The sequence below is a fragment of the Periplaneta americana genome, chromosome 5 (assembly GCF_040183065.1).
Source record: "Periplaneta americana isolate PAMFEO1 chromosome 5, P.americana_PAMFEO1_priV1, whole genome shotgun sequence".
Lineage (NCBI taxonomy): Eukaryota > Metazoa > Arthropoda > Insecta > Blattodea > Blattidae > Periplaneta > Periplaneta americana.
Window position 1 is genome coordinate 122,091,103 of NC_091121.1, and position 27,892 is coordinate 122,118,994.

Genomic DNA, 27,892 nt, shown 5'->3' on the forward strand with positions numbered 1-27,892 from the left:
CTGATAGTAGAAGCAGAACATTTAAGACTACTACATGTGGGTTCATAGCTTTTAACAGCATCTCTAAGGCAAAGATAATGGACTTTAGACATTCGACGTGTGATAAGACCCATTATTCATAAATGCCTACCATGCTTCAAACTAAAGGCCAGCATATCTAAACAACTTATGGGACAGCTATCCATTCCACAAGTGACAGCTTCTCGGCCATTCATAAATTTTGGAGTGGATTATGCCGGACCTAATTTTATAAATCATGGTTCAACAAGAAGCAAAGTCAAGGTTAAATGCTATATAGCATTCTTCATATGCCTTAGTACCAAGGCAATTCATTTGGAGTTCGTCAGAGACTTGACATCAGAAACATTTATCACTGCCTTATGACGATTCACAGCTAGACGAGGGAAATATGCAAATATATACAGTGACAACAGTACAAACATCGTAGGAGCCAAAAACGAACTACGAGAGTTGCATCAATTATTGAAGTCAAGAGAAGGAACCAAGGAGTTGGAAGAATTTGCTGCTAAGGAAGAATTCAACTGGCACTTCATTCCACCCAACTCTCCACATTTCGGGGGACTCTGGGAAGCCGGAGTCAAATCCATGAAACACCACCTAAGACGTATCATTGGAGCCAACTACTTGACATACGACGAGCTGCATACCTTAATATGTTAAGTTGAAGCAGTTCTCAATTCCAGACCCATCATGTCCATATCAAATGATTCTGATGATTCCTCTTATCTTAGTCTAGGTCATTTTCTTATAGGTGCTCCTTCAATGTCCTATCCTGAATCAGACTTATCCTCGTCACCAATTAATTACCTGTCTCGTTGGGAACACATCCAGAAGATGCATCAAGACTTCTGGAGGAGATGGTCGTGTGACTACCTAAATGGTTTGCAGCAGTGATCTAAGTGGTGTACGAAGGAAGGCAACATCGAGTCAGGTGCAGTAGTGCTCCTGAAGGAAGACAACCTGCCACCTATGCAGTGGAAGCTAGCCATCATTCAAGAAGTGATTCCAGGAAAGGATGGACTAAATTGGGTAGCAGTCATTCGAACTAAAGATGGAACATTCAAACTGCCTATCAGTAAATTATGTTTGTTGCCAAATGTTAATTCATGTTAATTTTGCAATGTTTTCAAAGGCCGTCAGTACTTTCAGTGTAATTTCTATTCTATTTGTGTTAAATGTTATATATTTAAGGTGTGGTATGTTTGGGACTTCAAGGTTGGCAATTCTGCCTCATATGTTAGTGTCTGTAAGTGTCATGGAACTATGCTGTTGCAGCAAGACACCGACAAACAATAAAACACAATAGCCTACGGTAAATCTACAGTCCACGTGTGTTTTAACCATCATTCGAGCTACCAAGACCCCAACAGAAGGACTTTTATGAATAACCAAAGCATTTGGTGAAATAACAACGTAGATTAAAAGAAAATATTTATGAACACTTTAATGAAATTAAAATGCAATATTGGGCTGATAAATAAATTGAATATCTGATATGAGTTTAGGGATGGAGATTTTGTGCATGATACAGTTTTATGATTTCACTGCATGCAAGGTACAGCCATACGAGTAATGCCTGACTGCTGGGCACCTCACACGCTCTCTACAGTAGTCTTTCATCTTTTATATTAGTCATTGGTTGATATATAATAAGAATTCTTCTTTAAGGGCAGCACCTGGTAAATCTACTGAGATTGCCCTTTATCACCTTGTTTCAAACATTCAAGAAGCGATTAATCAGGGACACAGAGTTTTTCTGGATGTCATAGGAGTACTTCATAATACATCCTTCGATTCTGCGAGAGTTATTCAAAAAGTTCATAGCCTGACATAGAAATTAAATTAGGATTATTCTGAAACAGTCTTTATTTCTTAACACAATCCCCCTCTGACATTTACATGCATGTCCACTGGTACTGCAATGCTGCTATAGCCTTCTTGTACATAGATTCCTTGAGGTCAGCCTTCTGCTGTGATAACATCTTCATTTGACGAAAATTTCTTCCCAGCCAAATAAGTTTTGACTTTGGGAAAAGAAAGTAGTCTGAGGATGCAAGATGTGCTGAGTAGGGGGGTGCAGCAACAAAACCATAGTTTGTGTAGTTTAGTAACCGCAATTGCAGACATGTGAGCAGGTGCAGCAGGTACACTGTCATGAAACAACACTTTCTTCTTCACCATACCCGGTATTTCTCCATTAGAAAGCCACCTCACCGAGTTGTGAAGTAAGAGTTCACCATATTAATTTATTTAATTTCCCAAAAGGTCCCTAAACTCTCTTTGATTGAGGACGCGTGATGGAATCATGTTAATGCAACACACAACAGCAGTAATGACGTGTTGAAACTCCATGTCTTTAGCACACAAAGCCTCTTGATGATGATAAGAAAACAATTTCCGAACTGAACTGCTCAAGCAAGAAAACCTAGCCATTCCTCTTTCCTAACATTGCTGGGATGCCATCTGTACAACTGCTCTAAAGTTTAGACCACTCAAGTTTATCGCCTTCAACATCACAATTTTCGACACAATTTTTCACTGTTTCAAATATATCTCTTCCATTTATTGTGTTTGATAATTTTCACAGAGTTCTAAAAGTTTCTGAAACACATCGAAATTGTCGTTTATGTACCTTGCAAGCACAAGTAACTGAGCTTTATCTGTCATGTTGCAAGTATCATCTATTGCAGATGAGAAGTATCTGGAAACAGTGGTTACATAGTATATTTGTCTTAATATATTGCCCGCTATTTCTTGAGTATGCTTCATAATTGTATTTCGTGAAAGGGAAATATTTTCCGCCATACGCTTCATATTGGTATCATCAGAATTTTCTTCAAAAAATAGAGATGCATTCTTTAATCAAATCACCATCTGAGAACAGTTTTCTTCTTAGTGAGAAGAAGTGATATTTTGTAAGAAGCCTTTACTTTTTCATTTCTTCACTGTTTTAACAAATAAGTTTAGCATACGATTAAGTTCTTAAAGCAGAGCCAAGAGGATATGATTTGTTGAATGCATCATGTGTTTGTTTGAAAATGTCTTTCCAGGTTGTACTTTTTAGGCACTGCTATTGTTACTGAACAAATGAAACAAATCTATTTCGAAGCATTTCCGAATGTAAACAGAAACTGTTCTTCCAATTCTTCATTGAATGCTCGGACATCTACTTAACTTTCACTTTTTCCCTTTGACGAATCATGCTTGGTAAAAACCATCTTAAATGTTAATTCACACTGCACAACTACACTATTACTATCATTATGCTCTTGTACTGTGTTGTATCAGCGTGCCTGAGTAAAACTCAGGAAGGGAAAGAGGATCGTAGCTTTGGGTATTTTCGGTTGCCTTTCACATATAAGATTAATTAAAAGCCATCATAATTATAACAATTTAATTCAGAACAAGTAGAGAGAGATAAGATAATATGGAAATACAAAACAAATAATTATAAATCTAGTAACAATATAAATTAGAGAGAGGATAAGAGAGAGAGAACTAATATCTACCATCGGAATGAAAGTAAGAATCGTAATGTATCGCAGAGTAAATTGAACACTCATTGAAAATACAGTCCGGATAGACTCGGACTCTAATAAGTCATATAAAGTTCTAGTCTCCAACCTTTAGCTGCATTAGAGTTCAAATCCGTGGAAAACACACCATGACAAAGTGAGCCGCTATGTCCATTAATGGTGTAGTGACGTCAGAGAACTTCCCTGTGGGCTTATGGACGTTAATGATGCCTCGTAGTGTAGAATATGAAAATTAGGATTGCTGGCCAGCGCACTACTAAGAATGAAACAGGCCGTCCCTTAGTCTGTAAAGCAATGATATCCAAACGATGTTCCACCGTTGACTTCCACGCCACAGACGAAGTCGTAGCTATCCAAATCAGTGGGGTCACCCGGCCACCACAACCACGTAATGTAATGAGGTGACGACCATGTCAGCAGAGACGGGAGACTGCCCGTTTCTCTCTTGATGTAACTCCGTCGAGTCCTCTCTCTGACTGCCAGTTGGCCCGGTCTCCCAGCCGAGCCCGCCAATGCGTATCATTCCTCCAATGAGCGGAGGAGAAGATAAGGGTGGATTCAGAAAAAATAGACAAAACAGTACAGCCACCATAAAAAAATAAAATTGCCCACAGCATAAACTACATCACAGACCCCCCCCCCCCCAAACCACACAGCATATACAACTAAGTAGGGAATGGGGGAGAGATTGTTTATGCTGGGGATAAATGAGCTAGAGTAATAAACTCTCCCCCTCTACATATGGGATAAAAAGGACAACAATACGTGATGGTCGTAAGATGGGTGACGCAAGGAGCAAACCAGGGGAGTTACTAATATCAAACCGTGGGCGAGTGAATATGTTTCAACTGGGAAGCGTGAGCCCGAACTATGATACTCTTATCATCCTGTAATCTGAAAGTAACCGGTGAATCCAAGGTCACAATCTGATATGGTCCTTTATAACGTTGCGTTAACTTAGCCGCAATCTGGTAACTTTGTTACTGACTGGATGATGCCGTAGGTAAACCGAGTCACCAATGTGAAACAGGACCGGATAACGACTTTGATCATAATGAGAGGCAGAAACCTTATAACTCATACGTAAATTTCTCCTAGCCATTGTCTAAAGGTCCTTCAATTGCTGAGGATCAGGGGAATCTGGTAACAAATCTTCAAAAAGCCACAAATTACTCAATGTTGATTGTGGTGGATAAGCCATCATTAATGAAAATGGGATTAATTTATGAGACTGATGACGAGCAGAGTTAAACGCAAACTGTAACCAGTCCAATTGGGTATCCCATGAGGTATGATCCTGTGAATGATGAACTATTAAGGCTGGTCGTAAATTGCGATTAACCCGTTCAGCTTGGGATGGGTTGGGATAATAGGGGACCGTAGTGATATGCTGAATACCTGTACTAAAGCAAAACTTCCTAAAGTCGTTAGAAATAAACTGCGTGGCATTATCTGTAACCAAAATTCGGGGACAGCCAAGAGAAGCGATAATTCCCTTTAACACGTGTAAGGCACTCTTTGTGGTGGCTTCCCAAACTGGTACCAACCAACAAAATTTCGAAAAGGCATCAACCACCGTAAGAATATAAGTGTTCCCATTTTTAGAACGGGGAAACTTGCCTACAAAATCGACAAACAACTAAAGAAGAAGCTAAATTGCCATATCTCAATTTCTGTCTTGGTTTACTTAACCCACAAACTTTACACGTTCTGACATAGTTAGCAACATCTCTGAAAATACCTTTCCACGTAAAATACTCTCTAATTTTACTTAAGGTTTTCAAAATGCCCAAGTGGCCACCAACGACAGAATCATGATAATACTTCAATACCGCGGAAATTAAGGTCGATGGTATCACGACCTTAAGCATGTCTTCACCTTTGATTTTAAAACAGACCAAGCCCTGTTTAAGTAAATACGGGGGACATGCATTGCCCTGCTGAAGGCGCTCATGAATTTCTCCCAACTCGACATCATTAAGTTGTGCTTCACGAACATCATGAAATAATAATGGATTAGAATCCAAAACTGGTGCTGAATGCTGCACCATCTGAACGAAAGGTTCCTCATCCTTATAACCTTCAAACATTCTTGAAAGCGAATCAGTGATAATATTCTGGGTACCACGAATATGTTCCACCGTAAATCTAAAAGCGGATAAACGCAAAGCCCAATGCGCTAACCTTCCTGATTTACGGGGACGGGCTAGGACCCAACTTAGAGCTTGATTATCCGTCTGTAGACGGAATTCAACATGCTCCAAATAGAGGCAAAATTTCTCTGCTCCAAATAACACGGCTAAAGCCTCCAATTCATAAATTGAATATTGACGTTCCTGATCAATCAATGCACGTGATGCATAAGCAATCGGACAGCAACCATCTTCTGTCTCTTGCATGAGAGCAGCTGCTATTGCACTGCCGCAAGCATCGGTCTGCAAAATGAAAGGGTGTTGAAAATCGGCTATAGCCAAAACAGGGGGGGGGGGGTAGTAATAGCCTCTTTCAACTCTCGAAAGGCTTTATCCTGTTCCTCACCCCAAGTAAAAGGAACCCCTTTTTTCCTATGCTTGTTTAGTGGTACCGCTAATTCCGCAAATTTAGGAATAAATTTTAGAAAAAAATTAATCATACCAATAAAGCAAGCGACAGCTTTAACGTTCTTAGGAGGTGGAAATTGACGTACCGAAAGGGTGCGTTGAGGATCAATAGTAACCCCCACAGGGGTAACAAGATGTCCTAGAAAATGTAGGACCTGCGTAGCAAAAACCACTTTCTCTGGTTTAACAGTTAGACCTGCCTTACGCAGTCTAAGTAAAACTTCACGGATATGGAGAACATGCTCCTCCCAAGTATCGGAATATACAACCAGATCATCCAAATAATGATACAAAAACTTATACTTTATGTTGGAAAAAATCTGATCCAATAATCGTGTAAGGACTTGGGCTCCTGTAGCTATACCGAACTGGACCCGACAAAATTCATATAGGTTCCAGTCGGTAGCAAAAGCTGTATAGGGACGTGATTCTTCAGCTAGGGGAATGTTATAGTATGCACTATTGAGGTCAAAAGTAGTGAAATACTTAGCATTGGCAAACCAATCAAAACAGTTATGTATATCTGGTAATGGAACCGATTCTATTTGCATTTTACTACTTAAAACTCTATAATCTACAACTGGTCTAGTATCATCTTGTCCTTTAGGTACTAGAAAAATGGGTGAAGAATAATTAGATGTGGATGGTCGAATGATCCCCTTCTGTAACATATCCTGTATCTTAGCCTTAAGCTGCTGCATACGCGGTGGTGACAAGCGATACGGAGGGAGGCGAACTGGCTCTTGATCCTTAAGAACCAGCTGATGATGAATCAAAGTGGTAGACCCTAACTGCTGATTAAGAACATCAGAAAATTCATACATGATATTCTGAAATACTGCTCTGTGGTCAGGTGGAAGATGCGCAAGGTCAATTTCTCCACGCGAATCAGGTTCTGTAATGCCGGAAACAGACCCGGGACTAGGTAGAGGAGACAATGAAGGTGCTGATAAACAATCAGAGAAAGAAAAATGATACTCCAGAGCAAATTTAAAATAAAATAACTCAGCCTGTAAATCCATAATCAGACCCGTTTTCCTCATGAAATCATTAAATCTTTAACCACTAAACACGGATATTTCCAGACGAAATGTCCTATCTGGATCCGCAACTTTACTTCACCTTCAACATGAAAGGTTTGTGAAACGACCGACGTCATAATACACTGTTTAGGAGTGATTAAAAGTCCCAACTTAGTAACCATTTCCTTACTAACCAAAGATGAAACACTACCAGTATCAAATAAACATTCACAAAACGTGTTTTGAACATGTAATACTACTACAGGACACTGAAAATGGGCATGACTACGAATGCGATTCGACGCCTTCTCTTGGACCATAGGGTTGTGGATGCAATCACGAGCAAAATGTCCAATCTGATTATACCGAAAACATTTACGAAGCACCATATCTCGTGCATCATTATTCCTTCCTGCTTTAGCCAAAGGTAACCCTAGGTTTCGTGGGTGATCACGTAATAAAGCTTGATTACAAGCACGTAAGGAATTCAATTGAGCATAAGTTGTAATGGGGTTTTCTAATAAATATTGAGCCCCTGATAAAATAATCCCAACCACTTGTGCCTACGATAATGAAGATTGAAACATGGCATGAACGGTTTTAAGTTCTTCCGCATAATCCCAAATAGTTTCGGAAATGGGTTGTTTCCGATAAAACATCCTATCAAATATAGAGTGTTGAAGTCGACCCGGCAAAAAATCACTTAATATTTCCGTGTGAAAATGTTCAATATCTTTCTTTTGCTCAATGGCTTGCAATAAACGCTGACTTAGTATTCCAATTGTGAAAGGAAACAACAATTGGAGAGCATGAGTACCAAAAGAAGCAAAGATGCGTATTAAAGTTTTCATCTGTACCAAAACTCGCAAAAAACCTAATATAGCCTCAATATTATTCACTGACATAATCATACCTGGTTTAAGCATTCAATGATTCCAACTTATTATTCTGTTCTATACTATGAACTTGCAATGCAATATTATCAACCGCAATCTCATTTGGTTTAACTTCCTGTGTGGCAAAGGACTATGCAGTGAAAAGTGACTTAAGTGCCGTCAAATTAGTTTTGACCTGCAGCAAACGTTGTAACCTCATTTGAACTCTAATTCTATCAGGTTCCCCAAGTTCCGTAACCAACATATCCTTCAACCTAAGTTCCCAATGCAAGAGCCTATTACTGATTCGTCTATAACGATCCTTAGTAAAATCTCTTTTCAAATCTTCAATAATTCCGAAAAAACTATAGTTTCTTCTATCTTAATAATTTCCTCAGATCTGGATACTTGCGGGAATTTCCGAGTAGGGTGTTGCGAGAGAAAATCTGGTTCCTTCAATTTTCCCAGTAGCGTTGGAACTTCTGCAGTAACATCAACTTGAACTCCACGTACTTGCAACTCGTAAACCAATTCTTCCTACCATAGTAGATCCCATGCTACCGCTTGCGTCTCCATCATGTAACAATTAAAACCACATATAAGATGACTATAAGAAAAGAAGGCAACCAAAAATAAATTAGAGGCTCTGCTACCACTGTTGTATCAGCGTGCCTGAGTAAAACTCAGGAAGGGAAAGAGGATCGTAGCTTTGGGTATTTTCGGTTGCCTTTCACATATAAGATTAATTAAAAACCATCATAATTATAAAAATTTAATTCCGACCAAGTAGAGAGAGATAAGATAATATGGAAATACAAAACAAATAATTATAAATCTAGTAACAATATAAATTAGAGAGAGGATGAGAGAGAGAGAACTAATATCTACCATCGGAATGAAAGTAAGAATCGTAATGTATCGCAGAGTAAATTGAACACTCATTGAAAATACAGTCCAGATAGACTCGGGCTCTAATAAGTCATATAAAGTTCTAGTCTCCAACCTTTATCTGCGTTAGAGTTCAAATCCGTGGAAAACACACCATGACAAAGTGAGCCGCTATGTCCATTAATGGCTTAGCGACGTCAGAGAACTTCCCTGTGGGCTTATGGACGTTAATGATGCCTCGCAGTGTAGAATATGAAAATTAGGATTGCTGGCCAGCACACTACTAAGAATGAAACAGGCCGTCCCTTAGTCTGTAAAACGATGATATCCAAACGATGTTCCACCGTTGACTTCCACGCCACAGACGAAGTCGTAGCTATCCAAATCAGTGGGGTCACCCGACCACCGCAACCACGTAATGTAATGAGATGACGACCATGTCAGCAGAGATGGGAGACTGCCCGTTTCTCTCTTGATGTCGTAACTCCGTCGAGTCCTCTCTCCGACTGCCAGTTGGCCTGGTCTCCCAGCCGAGCCCGCCGATGCGTATCATTCCTCCAATGAGCGGAGGAGAAGATAAGGGTGGGTTCAGAAAAAATAGACAAAACAGTACAGCCATCATAAAAAAATAAAATTGCCCACAGCATAAACTACATCACAACTGTTAAAAACTACCAGCACTGCGAAACACAAGCTGCACAAATAGTGAACGTCACAAAGAAAAATAAAAATAAACTCTATATCAATATCTAGTTATTTAGAACCGAGATGACTTCAGTGTGCCATCTGTTGCAATGGAAGCAAATTAACTGTACTTGAAAACCTGCTTCTATGAATTGGATAGTTTACTTCATAATGATACATAGGCAAGTATCGGATTTTGAGCTATAGTGGGTCAATCAAAATGTCTTGATGGGCCAAGGATAGGGCAGTAGATGGCACATGGTCATGCACATATTTGGAAAATGGCGACGGACATCAATCCTTGTGTTAACCCATTTATTCCCAGATTCTTTTTAAATTTAATAAAAACCGAATATGTATAAGCTCTTATACAAAAATTAATGCCAATGTTATTTTAGAGTTTTTGAGTGCATGGCACTTAGATACAGGTTGGGTCGAAAACTGCTCAGTGAAAAAATAAGGTGTAATGATGTCATATATTGCCCAGTCTCCTTATTTATTTTTAATATCCTATGACGGACATTATAATTTACATGAAAAGAATAATACAATATACAAGTATGTTATAGAAAGAAGCATAGGGGTATAACTGATTTCTTAACAATGCAGAATTCGGAAAAACATTTGTTATGTAGGGGTATACTTCATATTGAGCATATGCCTTGGTTGTTTTATTACGACATCCTGCACATTAGGGAAGAGGTTGTCATGTCACAATCATATATTCTCTATGATTAACTCTCACAAATGGAGAAATATATTGTTCATTTCGTCTGTTTACTGTTGGACCTAGTTGGAGAGGAACTGTGCCATACTTCTGAAGTACTGCTCGGAAAATGCTTGTCTGAAATTACCTAGATGTACACCCATGTTGTGAATGATTCGCCAATCATTATTCATACCTACATCCACAATCTATAGACATATTGGTATGTACAATTTTTAATTTTATAATATGACATGTTTTTGTCCATTAGATGTGCTCCCCCACTATTTCAGTTATATAACAGATTGAGATTTTTTTTTTTTTTTTTTTTTTTTTTTTTTTTTTTTTTTTTTTTTTTTAAAAGAATCTCTTTGCCTTTTGAAGAGCTGTAACTCCACTTTGATTGGATAGTACTGTGACCACAGCATTGTCTTTCAACCTGACTGCAACAATGTTATTCCCTCTGCATATGGAATTTTCATAAACTTGGCAAACCATGTTCTTCTTCTGTTGGCATGCTGCCAATGGACAATTATCAGTCCTATTTACCATTATAGTACTGATAGGACCAAAATGTTCATTTCCTAGAGCACAGATCAATTTAGGAGGTGTAGAAATGTTACCAAAGTTGGAATAATAGCAGGTGATTTTTTTTTGTCAATGTTACAACACTCGGCATCAACCTCTACACTATCTTTAACTTCAGTAGCAGAATGACTAGAGGGATATCAACCTCTGTTTCATTTGGATCAATAACCTACATTAGGCCTACCACATTCAGCATCATCATTTTCGTTACCCTGAATATGAAGCTCACTACCTGCATTTAGTTCGTCAGAGTTTTCTTCTTCTTCTTCTTGGTTATGGCCAATATCAGAGCTAGAGGAAGTAGTACAATGTCACTGTTACCCCTTTTTCCTTATAGGATATCGTGTGAGGCCTAACAGTAAGGATTATAATTGAATCGATTTTTCGAGCTACCCCTTAAGTCACGAAATACAAAGTTTTGGGGAAACACAAAAAACTGTTCAAATAATGAGTTAAGAATTGCAGTGTTTGAAATGGGAAATGTTGGTAAAAATATAACGAATATTTGCATGCAAATTTTGTATGCAAAGAATATTTTTTAAATAGAATATGACTCAATATTCATGTTAGAAAATGTTTGACTTAGGTATATGGGAAATGTTGGTAAAAATATAACGAATATTTGCATGCAAATTTTGTATGCAAAGAATATTTTTTAAATAGAATAGAATATGTTAGAAAATGTTTGACTTAGGTATATGGTTTCTTAAAATCTGGTAAAGATTTTACAAAGAAATCTCTTTATTTCATGAAGTAATTGAAAATTTAATTAAAAAATAATACCAATTTGATTCTCAAAACCAGTATTTAGAAGCTGACTTCATAATTTTGCTTCATGTGAACAAATTTTACTCTAATCTGTATGAAATGTCACTAAGGATATAAATAATAAAATTCTACATGAAATAATCTAATACTATAATACATTACACAAAAGACAACATTATTCTACCAAATAAAAAATTTAGACACAAAATAATTAATTTTCTAAACACACCAGCTTAGGCTATAGTTTTGTCCATTCTGCGTCAGCCTTGTCACTGAGTTATGAGCCTTCTCCAGAAAACCTAATTTTCAAATGCACATGTCACAACAGAAATACCGTTTGACTTGTGATATTTTTTTCTACAAAATGGAATATCTGTCCCTGTAGATCAAGAATTAGCAATAAACTCAATTTTGTTAAAATTTGACCTATGAAGTTTCTCAAAAAAACCGATTCAAATATAATATTGAATATATTATTTGAAGCAGGCAATGAATGTGCTCACTGGTCGTACCTACGCCCTTACTGAGAAATAAGAAAAAAAAAAAATGTTTAATGCCCAGTAATACTCAACTGAAGTGCACTGGAGCATGAAAGTCATTCTTGTTATGTGGCATTTCATATAATAAAACTATTGGATACAAAGTTAATATTCACTTTTGAGGTTAGCGATGTGATGGCAATCCTCATTCTTGAATTAGTGTTCTATTGTTATCAATTTATGATGATAATATTTTAAGTAATAGTATTTATATTCTAGTTATCCATGGATTTATTTCAGTGATGTTGACGACAATGGGTGTGGTGTTAAGAACTGTTTTCTTCCACTAAAAATTGTACTTGGAATTCAAAGGAATTAATTTTAAATCTCCAGCATGCATCTATCGATTAGTTCTTTTAATATTGGTGCCACACTGCTCTCTTTCAGGAAGAGTTGTGTGATGTGGACACAGTGAAACAGGAGCATTTGTTTGAAATAACATTACATGAGCCAAAAGTCACGACTGAGAGGTGAGTGAAGTTTTTGCACTATTTCATTGTATCACGACATAAATAATTAATTTGTAGTTATTTACAGTTTCTCCTCCATTGTATCAGAAATTACTTATTGTACAATTCAATGCCCGTATGGTGGAATGAAATGACATCACCTCCACTATAATGCTTTTTACACGACTTAATTCATACAGCTCATCTTCGTAGCTACAGTATTTTCTCTGGACAATGTAATATTCAGCTTATTATAACTAACAGTGACTGAGTCTTAACAATACAACTAGGCAACATTGCTTAAGTATGAATGGCTCATGTTGTTCTGGATGGCTAAAAAGCCGCTATCTTAATTCATACAGCTCATCTTCGTAGCTACAGTATTTTCCCTGGACAATGTAATATTCAGCTTATTATAACTAACAGTGACTGAGCCTTAACAATACAACTAGACAACATTGCTTAAGTATGAATGGCTCATGTTGTTCTGGATGGCTAAAAAGCTGCTATCTCCATGAACTAAATCACATGAAAAGGGGCATGGTACTGTTACTACTTCTATGACTGCACTGTTGCTTCTACTGCTACTGCTGCTACTTCTATGACTGCACTGTTGCTTCCACTGCTACTGCTGCTACAAGTTGTGTTATTACTATGAGTACTACATCTACAACTCCTGCTACTAGTATTTATACTGCTATACTATTTAAAATACTGATGTTACAAGTTATATTGCTGCCACCATTCAAAATTGATCTGTCATACATATTCGAAAAATTTATATTTTCCTTCAATTCATCTTCACACATTTCTGGATTTTTTTTATCATTCTATTTAACACAGTTTGTATCCTACGAAGTATGCATAAATTCATATCTTCAAGTTGGTATAAACTATACCAACATTACCTCGCATATTAAAGACCTATAATTGTCGTCATATGACACAAATTTAATTATGTTCTATTATATCTCACATACTAAGTGGAAGGTGGAAAAGATGAAAGATTGTATAATGCTGGATTTGCAGTAAATGACATGTCCTTGGGCAGAAAATTGTGAATGAATGAAATATTGCACACAAATTTTAAATAATGCTTGAACAATATCAAAATCACCTAATTAAGCATAAACTGGTACTAACAAAATTTTATGGTTATATCCTGAGTACAGTATTCTATTCTGTCAACATCTGGGAAATCATTTGAGAAAGTACATTTTCTCATCTGTGTCAAAATATATCCTGGTATTTCTTTCTCGAAGTTAAGTAGGATATAATCATCAGTGCTCTGTAATGATTCAAATGAAATCCAGTAGTCACTACATTACATTATTCAGATATATGTGCCGAATTTTACTTTTGAAATTATTTGCTCTCCTTATACATTCACTTGAATTTTAATACATACCATTTGACATACGTCTTACATATCATCAAGAGTGTATGCCTGTTGACAGGCAGGTTGTTTATGTTGGGCTGGAGTTAGCAATTACTGTGTATTTATAAACACACATCACAAAAAGATTGGAAATATGTACTGTTTCCGAATTTTGTTGTAAGTTAATGAGTGATAATAATAACATCTTTAGGAAGAAACAAGAATTAATTGAACAGTTAACACATTTTCTTAATTTTTACTGATCACGCTCATGCAATATACACAAAACCAATAAGTTGAGCCATTTAATGAGTGAACAATACAGTATAAATTTCATTTAATTGTTGCAAATTCAATCCAGATACAGTGAGTATTTTGTAACCCCTTGGGCAAGGATCAATGCATCAACACGTCTGTGCATGCTACTATTGAGGTCATCAAGGACCAGTTGATCGAGATGGTCTCATTTCTCAACAGCTGCCATCCGAAGCTCTTGGACAGTCTATTGGAGGATTGCAGCGTTGAATGCATATTTGAGCCTGTCCCAAGCATGTTCTACTGGGGATCATTTCAGGTGAATGTGCTGGCCCTCTCCATTCTGGTAATTTTAACATGCTCAAGGAATTCATCCACACATCTTGCATTGGTGAGCCCTTGCATTGTCAACCTGGAAAATAAAATCATCAAAATCTCTTTGGAATGGCTCAACAATGGTTTCCAAAGCCTGTGTACAATACATCAATGCTTTCATGCTACCCTCCACTGGAATAAGTGCTTTACGATGACCATGCATAATACCTCCCCAAAACATAATGGAGCCTCCGCCTTGCTGGTAATGTGGAATTGAATGGCAGACTCTTGCGACATTACCAGGCACTCTCCAGATGAGAGTACGGCCCGAATCTGGTTTCAAGCAAATCTGAGTTTCGTTGAAAAATAAAACAATTTCACCAATTCAGGTCCATGATTTAATTTTCTCTTGCCCATCTTAACTTGTAATTCTGTGTTGTCTGATAGAGGTGCTTGCCAAGGACGACCCAAATGAAGATTTATGTCATGTAGGCGGTTTCTGTTGGTTTGTGTGGCTAAATTTCTTCCTGTGATAGGTCGCACGATCCTTTGAATGTCGGTAGCATTGATTGTAGGCCTTCTCTGAGCCAACAACTGAATGTAGCGATCTTGTACTAGTGTAATTTTTCGTGGGCATCCTTCACATATTCCATCTGAAACAAACTCCGTCTCCTGGTCTTCAAAACATCGCTAAGAGAAACAGAAACTCTTAGACGTCGAGTTATTTCCCGATATGGTAGACCTTGCAAATACATTGTGATGATGCGCATTGGTGTAAATGGTGGTATTCGATATGCCATTAAGAATAGAGAAAATTATTTTCAAACATATTAAAAGTTAACAATCTTTTAGAGTACTCTTTGTACTTGCTGAATACCTCATTTATTTGCAGTATACTATATTTCATTCTCTATTAACGCTTGTCATCTGTTTTTGATGTTATTGTTGAATGGAAAACAATGCAAATATCGCATAGATATACCAAATAGTAATAGAATAATTGAGGACGTAGCAGGGCCTATAACACATATTAAAATAAACAGGTTTATCAGCATTACTGTTAACATTTCTCAACGAAACTTTGCGGGTATAACAACGAAACTATGGAGAATCGATTTATGCATTCTCCGGAAAAAGGGCCTATGGGCCCTTATTGCAGCTACGTCCTCAATTAATATTGAATGCTCAAAATTTTGCTTAATGAGATACTCTCACATCAATTTTGTACATATGAAACATTCTAGATTGTTTCTTCTAATACATTTACTTACCACACATTGCTGTCTCATTGTGATGCTTTACCACAGTCTAATATATACAGTCGCACAACTCATACATATAAAATATGCCAACATTTGACAGCTGGCGCGACAGTAGCCCTCTAGCGGCAGGCAAGTTAAAAGTGTGCACACGACATGATAACACATCAGAAAACGTGTTTTGCGTAATTTAGTTTATATTTTTATGCTATACAGTAAGTGTATATGGTTCTTACTAATTCTACTTTAGAATCCTATAAGAATTTCACACGCAGTTAATCAACAAGTTTCAGAAGCTGCGAATAAACGTAATTCTTTCTGCTCCTTACAACTCAATCATGGCCCTGAACACGTATCATGGTTTGAAATAATATAATTGTTTGTACGTGGACGGTTAATTCAATTCATTCCTAAATATATTTATGAACCATTGGAACTCTATATTTCCTGTGAGAAGAGTCAAATTTGTAGGGCATATCTCGTAGGGTACATCGCGTGGTGAACTCCTCTCCCTATTTACTGAGAAATTAACTATTTTCCATACCGCAAATTGGGGTAAACTCGGCCGCTGCGGTAAACTTAAAAATAAAAAAGGGGAAGATTTAAACCTTAATTTGACAGACAATGATTTATGAAGTTCATTGTTTTTCCATTTTTTTTAATTATTATTTTGAGTCGCTAATAGTGCTGATATTATGGTTTAAATTTTTATGGAAAGTTTACCGCATTTTACATTACATTTCCAGTTTTCACACATAAGCTTAATTTTAACTTACCCTTCCTATATAATACGTAATTTACATGCACTTACTGTTATTATGACGTAGGTGAGAACAAATGTATACACAATTAACTTCAATTAACTCAGAAAATGTAGGCCTAATTTTATTTTCAGAGCAGTAGTGGTGTAAGTCAAAAATGGGTAATGAGGGTTAAAGTAAACATTCTGTAAAATACAGCGCAAAGTAGCAGTTAATATTGAATTTATTTAAACTATTAGTAGTCAGTGAATAGCAGGAAGGATATATTAATTGCTACTTTGCGCTGTATTTTACAGAATTTTTACTTTAAACCTCATTACCTAATTTTGCCTTATACCACTTCTGCTCTGAACGGCTCAAATAATCACTGGGAATGTAAAATCAACACCAATAACAGTCATGCAAATTATTACAGAAGAGAGTGCTTGTTATATTAAATTTAAAAAGGCTCTTTTATTTCTTGAGAACCTAATACATCTGCCACATGAATCTACACCAACACATCAGAAATTTATCGACACAGTCTGGATTTATTCAAGAAGTGAATATTTTGCAAAAGGATTATAATACGCCATGAATTCTTGAAAAATTAAAACCATAATTCCTACTTGAATGCAATATAACATTCAACTTTTGAAAAATATAAAGAAAAAAACACGAATACAAAAATTATGGAATTACTTGCATTAAAAACTGTAGATACATTATCCAAAATAGGAATGGTTACACATTTACACATGATCTCTGCAAAACAATAATATACTGTAATAGGTATTTACTTTGTGAGTATTTAAACTCTCCTTCCTGACATACAAATAGGTAACTGATAACCAGACATCGGATTCTAGGGCAAATGCCTATTTTGTTTCTTTAGGAGAAAAGTAAAAATAATTATTAATATTTGTGTTTCATGGAAATTGAAAGGTATTCAAAGAGTTTTATAGTGCCCTAAAATGCCCTAAAACGGTTATTAGAGCCTAATTTGTTAATATTCGCCTAAAAATGCCTAACTCACTGTAAAGTTTCGCATTTTACTTTTACTTTTTATAATTTATACATGCATTCACTGCGAAATTTAAGGCATTTAAAAAGTGGAAAGTTTACTTCACACCGGCCATGAAACCATTGATAAAGGAAACAAAATGTTTTGAATCTCACGACACTCGCAATAGATTTCACCGAATTTAACATGTTTGGAGGCATAAATGCCGACAAAGAACCAACCTTAGTTTTGAAGCAGGCAACAATCACAACATGTGCTGCTACCGATTCAGAGATATACTATACTATAAAAATGACTGTTTTCGGTCTGAAACCGATTAGCTGTACTGCCCTTCAGAGTGTCATAAAATCACAATTTTTGGAGAAAGAGTGTTTTTGAAATATTTATGAAAAGTCGTAAAACTGCGAATTAGTAGGGTAAACCGTTACAAAATATTTAAAAGAATGGCCCTCCTAGTGTTAACACTACCAGGAAATGCAACAATAAGTGGAACTTTGTATTTTTGTCCAATTGAATCTCAATAACAACGGTTCATTTGAATGCTCGTTAACAGTTGCTCTTTCCCTCACCTTATTTGTGTTGAGAAGTTTTGAGCGGTAGGACGTTTTCCTGTGAAGTTTAACGCGATAATGCCGAAAAATATAAGTGCAAAATCTACATTGATCCGGCAATGGCTAACAGAATATTCAGAATTCACTTATGATGGAAAAATAATATTCTGCAAGATTTGTAGCAAACAGGCATGTAACAATAGTTGAAATATATAAATTCTATTAATTTTAATGAGTATACATATAATATTTATACATTGACTGAGCTATCCTGAGGTATAATTCTTTTTAAGACCACTACACTTTAACCTTTTAAATTCCGATTGTTAAAGTATTTGCAGGTCATTAAAATTTTGATTGTTCGAACCCACTAACTTTGTGATAGAAATACGGCAATACAACAATTAGGATTTTATTTTAATTCAGTTTACTTTACATTTTTAGATTTCGCAAGAAAAGAAGTGCCACCTAAAGCAGCATGTGCAAGGAGCAGCTCATAATGCTAAAGCTCAGCACAAAAATCAACTGCAACAAATTTTACTAACACAGCCTACTTCATCCAATCTCAGCAGCAATTTCTATGCTGATTTAACCAGAGCGTTTGTTGCTGCTAACATTCCCTGGAATGCAATTGAAAATCCGGTTTTAAGACAGTTTTTACAAAAATACTGCAAGCAAAATATCCCATCTGAGTCGACCCTAAGAAAAAATTACTTAGACAGAATATACAATGAAACTTTAGCTTCCATTCGGGAGGATATAGGTGATTCTTACATATGGGTCTCTGTGGATGAAACCTCAGATCCTATGAATAGGTATATAGCAAATATGGTAGTAGGAAAACTTAGTCCTGATGGACCATCGATTCCACACCTCGTATGTGTTAAGGTACTTTCGAAAGTGAATAGCCAAGCCATTGCTTATTTTGTAAATAAAGGCCTACAGTCTTTATACTCAGGTAATAGAGACGATTCTAAAGTTCTGTTGTTTTGTACTGATGCTGCCTCATACATGGTTGCTGCAGCTCCACTTCCGGAATGAATTTCCTCTTGTCAATTCGTTTATTTCTAACACAAAAAAATGTTTTTGTAAAGCCCCATCCAGGATTTCAATATTCAGAGAGAACTTTCCAGATATCCCACTCCCACCTCAGCCGGTTGTTACACGATGGGGAACCTGGATTCAGTCAGTGGTGTATTATTCTAAGTATTTTAAAGAAGTGGTCACAGTTATTGATAAATTACCTGAAACTGATAGTGCAGCGTGTGTGAAAGCAGTGAAAGATTGTCTGAATGACTCACGAGTGAAAAACGATATTGCCTACATAACATCTAACTTTTCTTTCATACCTGCAAGCATTGAACAATTAGAACGTGAAAAACAATCTATTTGTAGCCAAATAGCAATAGTAAAGGAAGCTCAAGTGAACATACATTCTGCTTTGGGCGAAACTGGGAAAAAAGTTAAAAATAAGTGGGACAACGTATTAAATAAGAATGTAGGATTTTCATTGTTGGAAAAAGTATCAAGAGTGATATCGGGGGAAAGTGTAAATGTTCCAGTAAGTATTGATGTTTCTATTGTACCTAATTTAAAATTTGCGCCTCTCACATCAGTTTCGGTTGAAAGAAGTTTTTCTGCTTTCAAAATGATTCTCAGTGACAAAAGGCAAAGGTTAACTGTGGAGAATTTAGAAAAAATTCTGGTGGTGTACTGTGCAGATAATTATAATAAAGTCTGAGCATGGAACTGAATTTCAATAACTTAAAATGAGTAATCTTGATATCAATAATCATTATTTCATTAGTTTCAATATATTAAATTTGTGCAGCTCTGTTTATAAATATAATATAGTATTCTTTTTTAATGTTTAAACATACTTTTTTTTGCGTATTTTAGTGTATAACTAAAAATTTCAGTGAAAGAAATAAGTATGATACCTTGATGTGCCTAAAATGCCTATTTTCATTAAAATAGAGCCTAATTTTACAAATTTTGAGCTTATTTTAGGCGCCTAAAACTGCAATTTTTAGTGCCTAAAAATCCGATGTCTACGATAACTAATAAATGTTTTATAGAACACAATACGTAGGCTACCTCAAGAGACCTATATATGTTATTAGTCCTCTTGGGCTACCTACAGCATGGATTATAGGTTATGACTGAGTTATGATTTTCTCTTGGTCTTTAGGGAATCTGAAGAACGACAAATTCGGAGATTTAAACTTGTTCTTACTGCAATTTTCGTCATTGCACACATTGTCTTTATTCCGACGCATGATTAAAACGTTATTATAACATCTCGCATAATTTTAAAGCCTGTGCTGGCTGTATCAACCCTATGACTAGTGCCTTGCCTGCCGCTTGGGCGCTAGTGTCGTGAATGTTGGCAAAAAAAGTGTTGAAGTTGCGCGACTGTATATATTAGACTGTGGCTTTACTCTGCCATTAGTCATATCTTACCAAATGCATATATTATTTGCAGCAATTTTGTTACCGACGGGAGTGAAACACTGCAGGAGAGGCGCACAAACCCTGGAAAATCAGTTTCCTCACAAAATACTGTCTTCGGAAGTACACTTGATCGTCAGATTTCCGACGAAATGCTTCACGGAAAGAAGAATTTGCAGTCACACTTACCGAGTGATACAGACAATGGTTGCTGCAGGTGTGTTATTTGTGGAAAATTGTTACAAACCTTCCACAGTCTGAAAATGCATTTGCAGAAACACTCCGACGGAAGAAGATTCCCATGCGATAACTGTGGGAAAATTTTCTCAAAATCGCGATATCTTAAAGCTCATGCACGTATACACACGGGAGAGAAACCATTCGAATGCGATATCTGTGGTAAATGTTTCACAGAGGCTGGGAATATGAGAGCTCATGTACGTACACACAAGGGCGAGAAACCATTCAAGTGCGACGTCTGTGGCAAATGTTTCTCAGCATCTTCTAACCTTAAAACTCATGTACGTACACACACGGGCGACAAACCATTCAGATGTGATATCTGTGGAAAATATTTCTCAGCATTGGCATACCTTAAAGCTCATGGATTTACACACACAGGCGAGGAACCATTCAAATGCAATATGTGCGGGAAATATTTCGGCATATTGGGTAATCTGAGAGCTCATGTACGTACTCATACAGGCGAGAAACTATTTACATGCGAAATCTGTGGCAAATGTTTCGCACAAATGCACAATCTAAGAACCCATATACGTACTCACACAGGTGAGAAACCATTCAAATGTGATGTCTGTGGAAAATTTTTCTCAGCATCAGGTTATCTAAAGTCACATGGACGTACCCATACGGGTGAGGAGCCATTCAAATGCGATATTTGTGGGAAATGCTTCACAATGTCCGGTAATCTAAAAAATCATTTACGTACTCACACGGGCGAGAAACCTTTTAAGTGCGATATCTGTGGGAAACGTTTCTCAGATTCGCGTAACGTGAAAGGTCATGTACGAATTCATACAGGAGAGAAACCATTCAAATGCGATATCTGCGGGAAATTTTTCGCAGAATCTGGTAATTTAAAATCTCATGTAAGATATCATACAGGTGAGAAACCTTTTAAGTGCGAACTCTGTGGGAAAAGTTTCACAGCATCAAGTGAGCTAAAAACTCATATACGTGCACATACTGGCGAGAAACCATTCAAATGTGGTATCTGCGGAAGAAGTTTCTCAGCATTAGGTTATCTAAGAGCTCATGTACGTACACATAATTCATCTAATTAAGTTAACTGTATGAAAATATTTGACAGTATGAGATTTACTCTAAAATGTAAAGCACGTAAATGGCGACGAACCATCCACATGCGAGCTGTGGGAAATGTTTCAATCGGGAACTCTCATTTCATATTTTTATCCACACTTGACAGGAGCCTTTGAAATGGAATGTATGTGAGGAATGTTACTCAGGATCTGATACTCATGGGCCATAAGCGATTGAGATGTGTTGAGCAACATATTAAAGAAACAAAATGTGAAAAATGTTTGCCTTTCGAATACCCTGTCAGTCCCGGTCTTTAAGGTGTCATCATTTTCACGTGAGATGGCATGCATTGACTTCGAATGTACGTGAATCTCAGATGAATGTGCTACAAACATAGCACTAAAACTCCGGTGTTAAGATTTATGGTGTTCTGCTAGCGAAAATATTTTGTCGAGAATGTGGTACTTTAAAAGCTTTTCATACATTTCTCGGATATCATACTGTTAGAACCAGATTTAACACACATCGCCTTAAAATGGCCCTATGACTGTAGTGTCGTTCCTTTCATTTACAACGTTCCCTTCTAAGATATGTCTGAATGATTTCTCTTGTGTTATCGAGTAATTTCAAATTTCGCATATAGTTAAATCTTTTCAAACATATTTAGGGTTTGAGTGGTATCTCATCTGTTTGCGCTATGGTGTGGCCTTTTACATGTTGGAATTGTGAGAAACATCCCCCACAGATATGACGTGGTACCGCTTCTCACCTAAGTGTCGGTCTGAACTGTTTTTCAGTCTTGCTTGTGTGACATTTAGGACGTGTGACGTATCGTAATTTTACAGGAAGCTTCTATTTCTGCACTGGTATACCACATTTTTCCTCAAGAACGGAAATTCTCAACACCTGTGGAATATCTTTCCGTAGGTATCGCTGTTATTCTTTGATTATAACGTTAAATCACTTGAAACATCACTTAGCACACTTAAAAATAAATCTTAGGACTCATATGTGACACAAATTTTTGTGATAATTTAATAATATTCCTTGCAATAGTTCTGCGGAATGCCTTGGTTTTGTTGCCGATCTGCGTGAATAATCTAATATTAATGTTCTTTTATGTATTCTTTAGTATTGGTCAATATGTTTTCAGGCTTTAGTTTGATGAACCCAAAATTTGGAACATGAAAAATCTGTAACTATCTCTCCATGTCAACTCTCACATTTCAAAGAAGAAATCTTCTTATAGAGAATTTCATGTAAAGGTACGATTCGTCTACCACTGTGCAGTAACAGTTAGCTGCCTGACCATGAAACGAACGGTCCCAGGTTCAAATTCAAGTTGGACACGTAACTTGGTTGAAGTTTTTTCCGGGGTTTCCCCTTAAACAATGCTGGATAACTTTTGGCGCTGGACCCTGGACTCATTTCACTGGCATTATCACCATGTCATTTAGACGCTATAAGTTTTTTTCAAATAATCAATTAAAAAAAAGAAAAAGAAAAATAGGTACAATTCTCCTAAAGATGTGTGGAATAACTTTGAAGAAAAATTTTCTGTGTTATTTCCTTAAAAGTGGAATTATGGTAATTTATTGGTTTTGTGTACCGAACTGAATGTGCATACGAAACGCAATATGTGGGAACAAAACAAGAGTAATAACTTTTATAATTTGTAAATGTAGTCATGCGTAAGGTGTGTGTTGTACGCAAATAATGAAAGGAAGAAACATTTTTTTTTCTCTTTTTAAGTAGTATAATAGAATATTTTTTTGAAAGGATATGGCTGATAAACATTCAATTTTTTTAATTCTGGTGACACTGTATGCAATAGTGGATCTAGGACTATCTATGTCTTTAATTTGTGGCAATAGCACATTAATATCCCCATTTTTTTCGTTTGTTATAATAGAGACCAAGGTTGAAATTGTATCATACGATCTATATCAGTGGTCGTCAGCACTCGTTGAAATGGGTATCGGGTAAGTAGTATATCAGAAAATGTACTGGGGTGCAAGGGAGAGGGAGAAAGTGGCCATAATGGTGCATGTGATCAGTAACTGTAGACCAGGATGCTATTTTCCAAACCGTTAATCATTATCATGTTGTAGCTCCTGTGATAGTCAATCATGCTGTGATTTTTAGGATTGATAAATAAATGTATAAGGAAAGCATAGAAAAAATTTCGAAATCAAAACCTTTTTTGGAAAGTGAGAAAAAAAACTTCGAAGTGACCCGTTCAGAATAGACATTAACATGCTTAGAAGTTGGTAAGCGGGAAACTTTTTTATTTTTCACTTTAGATGGGGGGTCAAAGCAAGAGAAGTATTTAGAGAAAATGAAAATTAGTTTTAAAAATGGTGCTATTCAAAATCTTTGTTAGTTTCCGTGTTACGGCTAGTTAAAGGAATATTTTCGTCCGATGGACTTCTGTTTGAAGAGTGACTAAACTTTTGTCTATTAGAACTGGATTCTCATAGAAATCATAGCGGTGATTTCAAATTTATTTTCGAAATGTGTCTGTTGCTTAAAGTTTTTGAGTTAATCGTGAGTTTTGAAATGTAATAAAAATACAGTGTGATCCATTTGGGTATGGATAATATTAATTTACTATTATAAAGCTATTATGTTAGTAGGAAAAATTTCTTGCTGGTTATATTATGGTTAAAAGATGGGAGTTTCCATATATGACAATCAAAAATGCATAATCTGAAAGGACAAATGAGAATCGTAGATGATTGAAATGGCTACTACAAATCAACAGTGGGCACAATGTGTTCTTTGGTATGCTAAATTTGAGAGTGTTAAAAGAGTTCAAAGGGAATTTCGACGTGAGTATGGTGTGCGTAATGTACCTAAATACGATTCCATAATGTTGTGGTATCTAACATTTGTACAAATAGCTTCTGTGTTTAAAAAAAAAAACATGCAGGAGATCGCAGGCGAAACCCAGTACAAGAAGCAGCTATCTCTTGGCTTGGTCCCCAAATTCCCCAGATTTAACCCCTCCTGACTACTTCGTGTAGGATTTTGTTAAAGACATTGTCTATTCGCAGAAACCCAGAAACATTGATGACCTGAGAGTAAAAATTACTCAAGCTTTTCAACAAGTCACCCCTCTTATGTTACAACGGACATGGGCTGAATTGCATCAGCGTTATGTGTTGTGCAGGGTGCGCAATGGGGGTCATGTTGAGCTCCGAAGAATCTCCTATCTTTCAGTGTTGTATGCACAAAGTTTCAATAAATAAAGTTCAGTAGTAAATGTTTTACAGTGTTTTTATTTTATCCATATCCAGACGGATCACCCTGTAGTTCTGTTACATAAATAACATCTATGCTGATTAAACACTAGTATGACATACTTTGAAATTCAGAAAAATAAAAGGAATAACATAGCAGTCTTTATATTTATTTTTGATATTACTGTCACTAGTATTATTATTATTATTATTATTATTATTATTATTATTATTAGTTTCTGTAAAAAGCTTTTTTACGGCGATGGTTGTTAGACCTTCGCCCAACCCCCAAGCTAGAGGACCACCACCCTTATCGGGTGTCCGTGACTGCTTATTCCATATATTCGCAGGTACCCTCCATTTCGAAGACGTCTGCTCTATTCGCAACCTGAGGACGCGCCATAGGAAATATTGTGTGTTATTATTCGGTTGAGAAGCCTTTATCGTCCAGTCTGCACTCAAAAAATCTGAAAGTTAGAATTTATAAAACAATTATATTACCAGTTCTTCTGTATGGTTATGAAACTTGGACTCTCACTTTGAGAGAGGAATGGAGGTTAAGGGTGTTTGAGAATAAGGTGCTTAGTAAAATATTTGGGTCTCAGAGGGATGAAGTGACAGGAGAATGGAGTTACACAAAGCAGAACTGCATGCATTTTATTCTTCACTTGACATAATTAGGAACATTAAATCCAGACATTTGAGATAGACAGGGCATGTAGCATGTATGGGCGAATCCAGAAATGCATATAGAGTGTTAGTTGGGAGGCTGGAGGGAATAAGACATTTAGAAAGGTCGAGACGTAGATGGGAGGATAATATTAAAATGGATTTGAGGGAGGTGGAATATGATGGTAGAGACTAATAGGGACTGATGGCGGGCTAATGTGAGGGCGGCAATGAACTCCAGGTTCCTTAAGAGACATAAGTAAGTATTATTATTATTATTATTATTATTATTATTATTATTATTATTATTATTATTATTATGTGGAGTGAAGCTGTCTTGTTTTATTTTCCTGCCCTAGGACAAGAACCATTCCACTTCAAACCTATCAAGATTTCATATTGCTATGTCCAATTTTTTTTTTTCCTTTTTTTTTAATTTTTCGGTCACTTTTAACTGTAAAATAAATTTGAACCGTGTACATTTTTTACTGGTAATATAATTTTGGGCAGATATTAAATTACGACATTTTCGAAAAATCGTTTGTTCCAGTTCCTCGGATATATTTATCTCCGATTCTGATTATTCATATTATTTAGTCTTGAGCTCGGATGAAAGGTAAAAGTCCCAGTGAAATGATGAGATATTGTACATATGGGGAGCATCGTTTCAATCATATTATGTCCAGAAAACAAAATTTTACAGGAATAACGAAAAACTGATTACTCCTAATCCGGGTAATTTTTCACAGAATGAAAAAAGTGAAGTTATTATGCTTGAGGCGTACTTCAAGGAACTTGAAAAAATGAAATCACTTTTCAATTGTGTTCATATTCATATTCTTTATTTGCCTGAAAGTACAAGAATACGAGAGACCTCGTCAATGTAATAATATAAAAAACAATATGTCAATATTTCAAATACTAAAAGAGTAAAAAATAATAAAATTTAACTAAAATACTACATCATTTTCAAAAAATTCATTCATGCTATAAAAGGGATTATTTTGTAGCCATCTCTTAAGCTGAAGTTTAAATTGTGTTTCATTAAGTGCCTTTATATTTGTTGGTATCTTATTATATACTTTTATTGCAGTAATTACATAGCTTGATTGTGTTTTTTGCAACCTGACATGTGGTACGTTTAATTGATCATTTTTTCTGGTTTCATAGCGATGCAGATCAGCTATACTTGTATAATTAGTAATATTCTTGTTTACATACATTACAAGTTCAAAAATATATAGATTGTAGATTGTCATAATCTTTTCACTTTTGAAAGGAGATCTACATGATAGTCTGGGTGGTGACATTGTTAAAATACGAACTGCCTTTTTCTGCAGTAACAAAATGTTTGGAAGATCAGAACTATTTCCATATAAAAGTAATCCATATCTAATAACACTTTCAAATAGTGCATAGTAAACTTGTTTTAAATAATGTTTGGGAATCTTGTACATGATACTTCTCAAGAGATAAATTACTCTAGAAATTCTTTTACATACATAACTGACATGGCTGTTCCACCTTAGTTAAAGATCCAGATACATACCCAGCATCTTTACAGATTCATTTATCATATTATTTTGGGTTTGTTTCAAACTTTTAGTTAACACATGAGTTTTTTCATCATTAACAATAAATCCATTAATTGAAAACCACTTTCTTATTTCAGCAAATACAGCTTGCTTCATAAAATTTAACTCAGCAGTATTATTATGTGTGATAACAAAAGTTGTATCGTCAGCATACATTATAGTTTTAGCCGACACATTGTATGGCAAGTCATTTATCATAATAAGAAACAGGAATGGACCAAGAATAGAGCCCTGAGGAACACCACACTTAATTGGAGCTACAGCACTTCTTTTTCCATTTACATCAACAATATGGGAACGTCCAAGCAAATATGAACAGAAAAATATTTGTTCTATCGCCCTTATGCCGTAGTATGCAAGTTTCATTAACAATACATCATACGGAATGGAATCAAATGCCTTACTTAAATCATTAAATATAGCATATGTATAATTTCTATTTTCAAAGGATGTATA

At 36.1% G+C, this 27,892-nt stretch overlaps 1 protein-coding gene across 13 annotated transcripts in view; it reads left to right on the top strand.

The window, feature by feature from the left end:
- LOC138700126 (zinc finger protein 235-like) overlaps positions 1-25,324 on the top strand; it is a 345,990-nt gene extending 320,666 nt beyond the window's left edge. For 11 of the 13 annotated variants that reach the window (XM_069826459.1, XM_069826457.1, XM_069826458.1 and 8 more), the window contains 2 exons: positions 12,615-12,697; positions 20,684-25,324. In XM_069826459.1, the coding sequence (XP_069682560.1) occupies positions 12,615-12,697; positions 20,684-21,953 (1,353 nt within the window). In that variant the 3' untranslated portion in view covers positions 21,954-25,324. Of the gene's footprint in view, positions 1-10,163; positions 10,556-12,614; positions 12,698-18,642; positions 20,246-20,683 lie in introns of those variants that run through there. The other 2 variants (XM_069826467.1, XM_069826473.1) reach the window with 2 other exon arrangements.
- Positions 25,325-27,892: the final 2,568 nt, after the last annotated feature.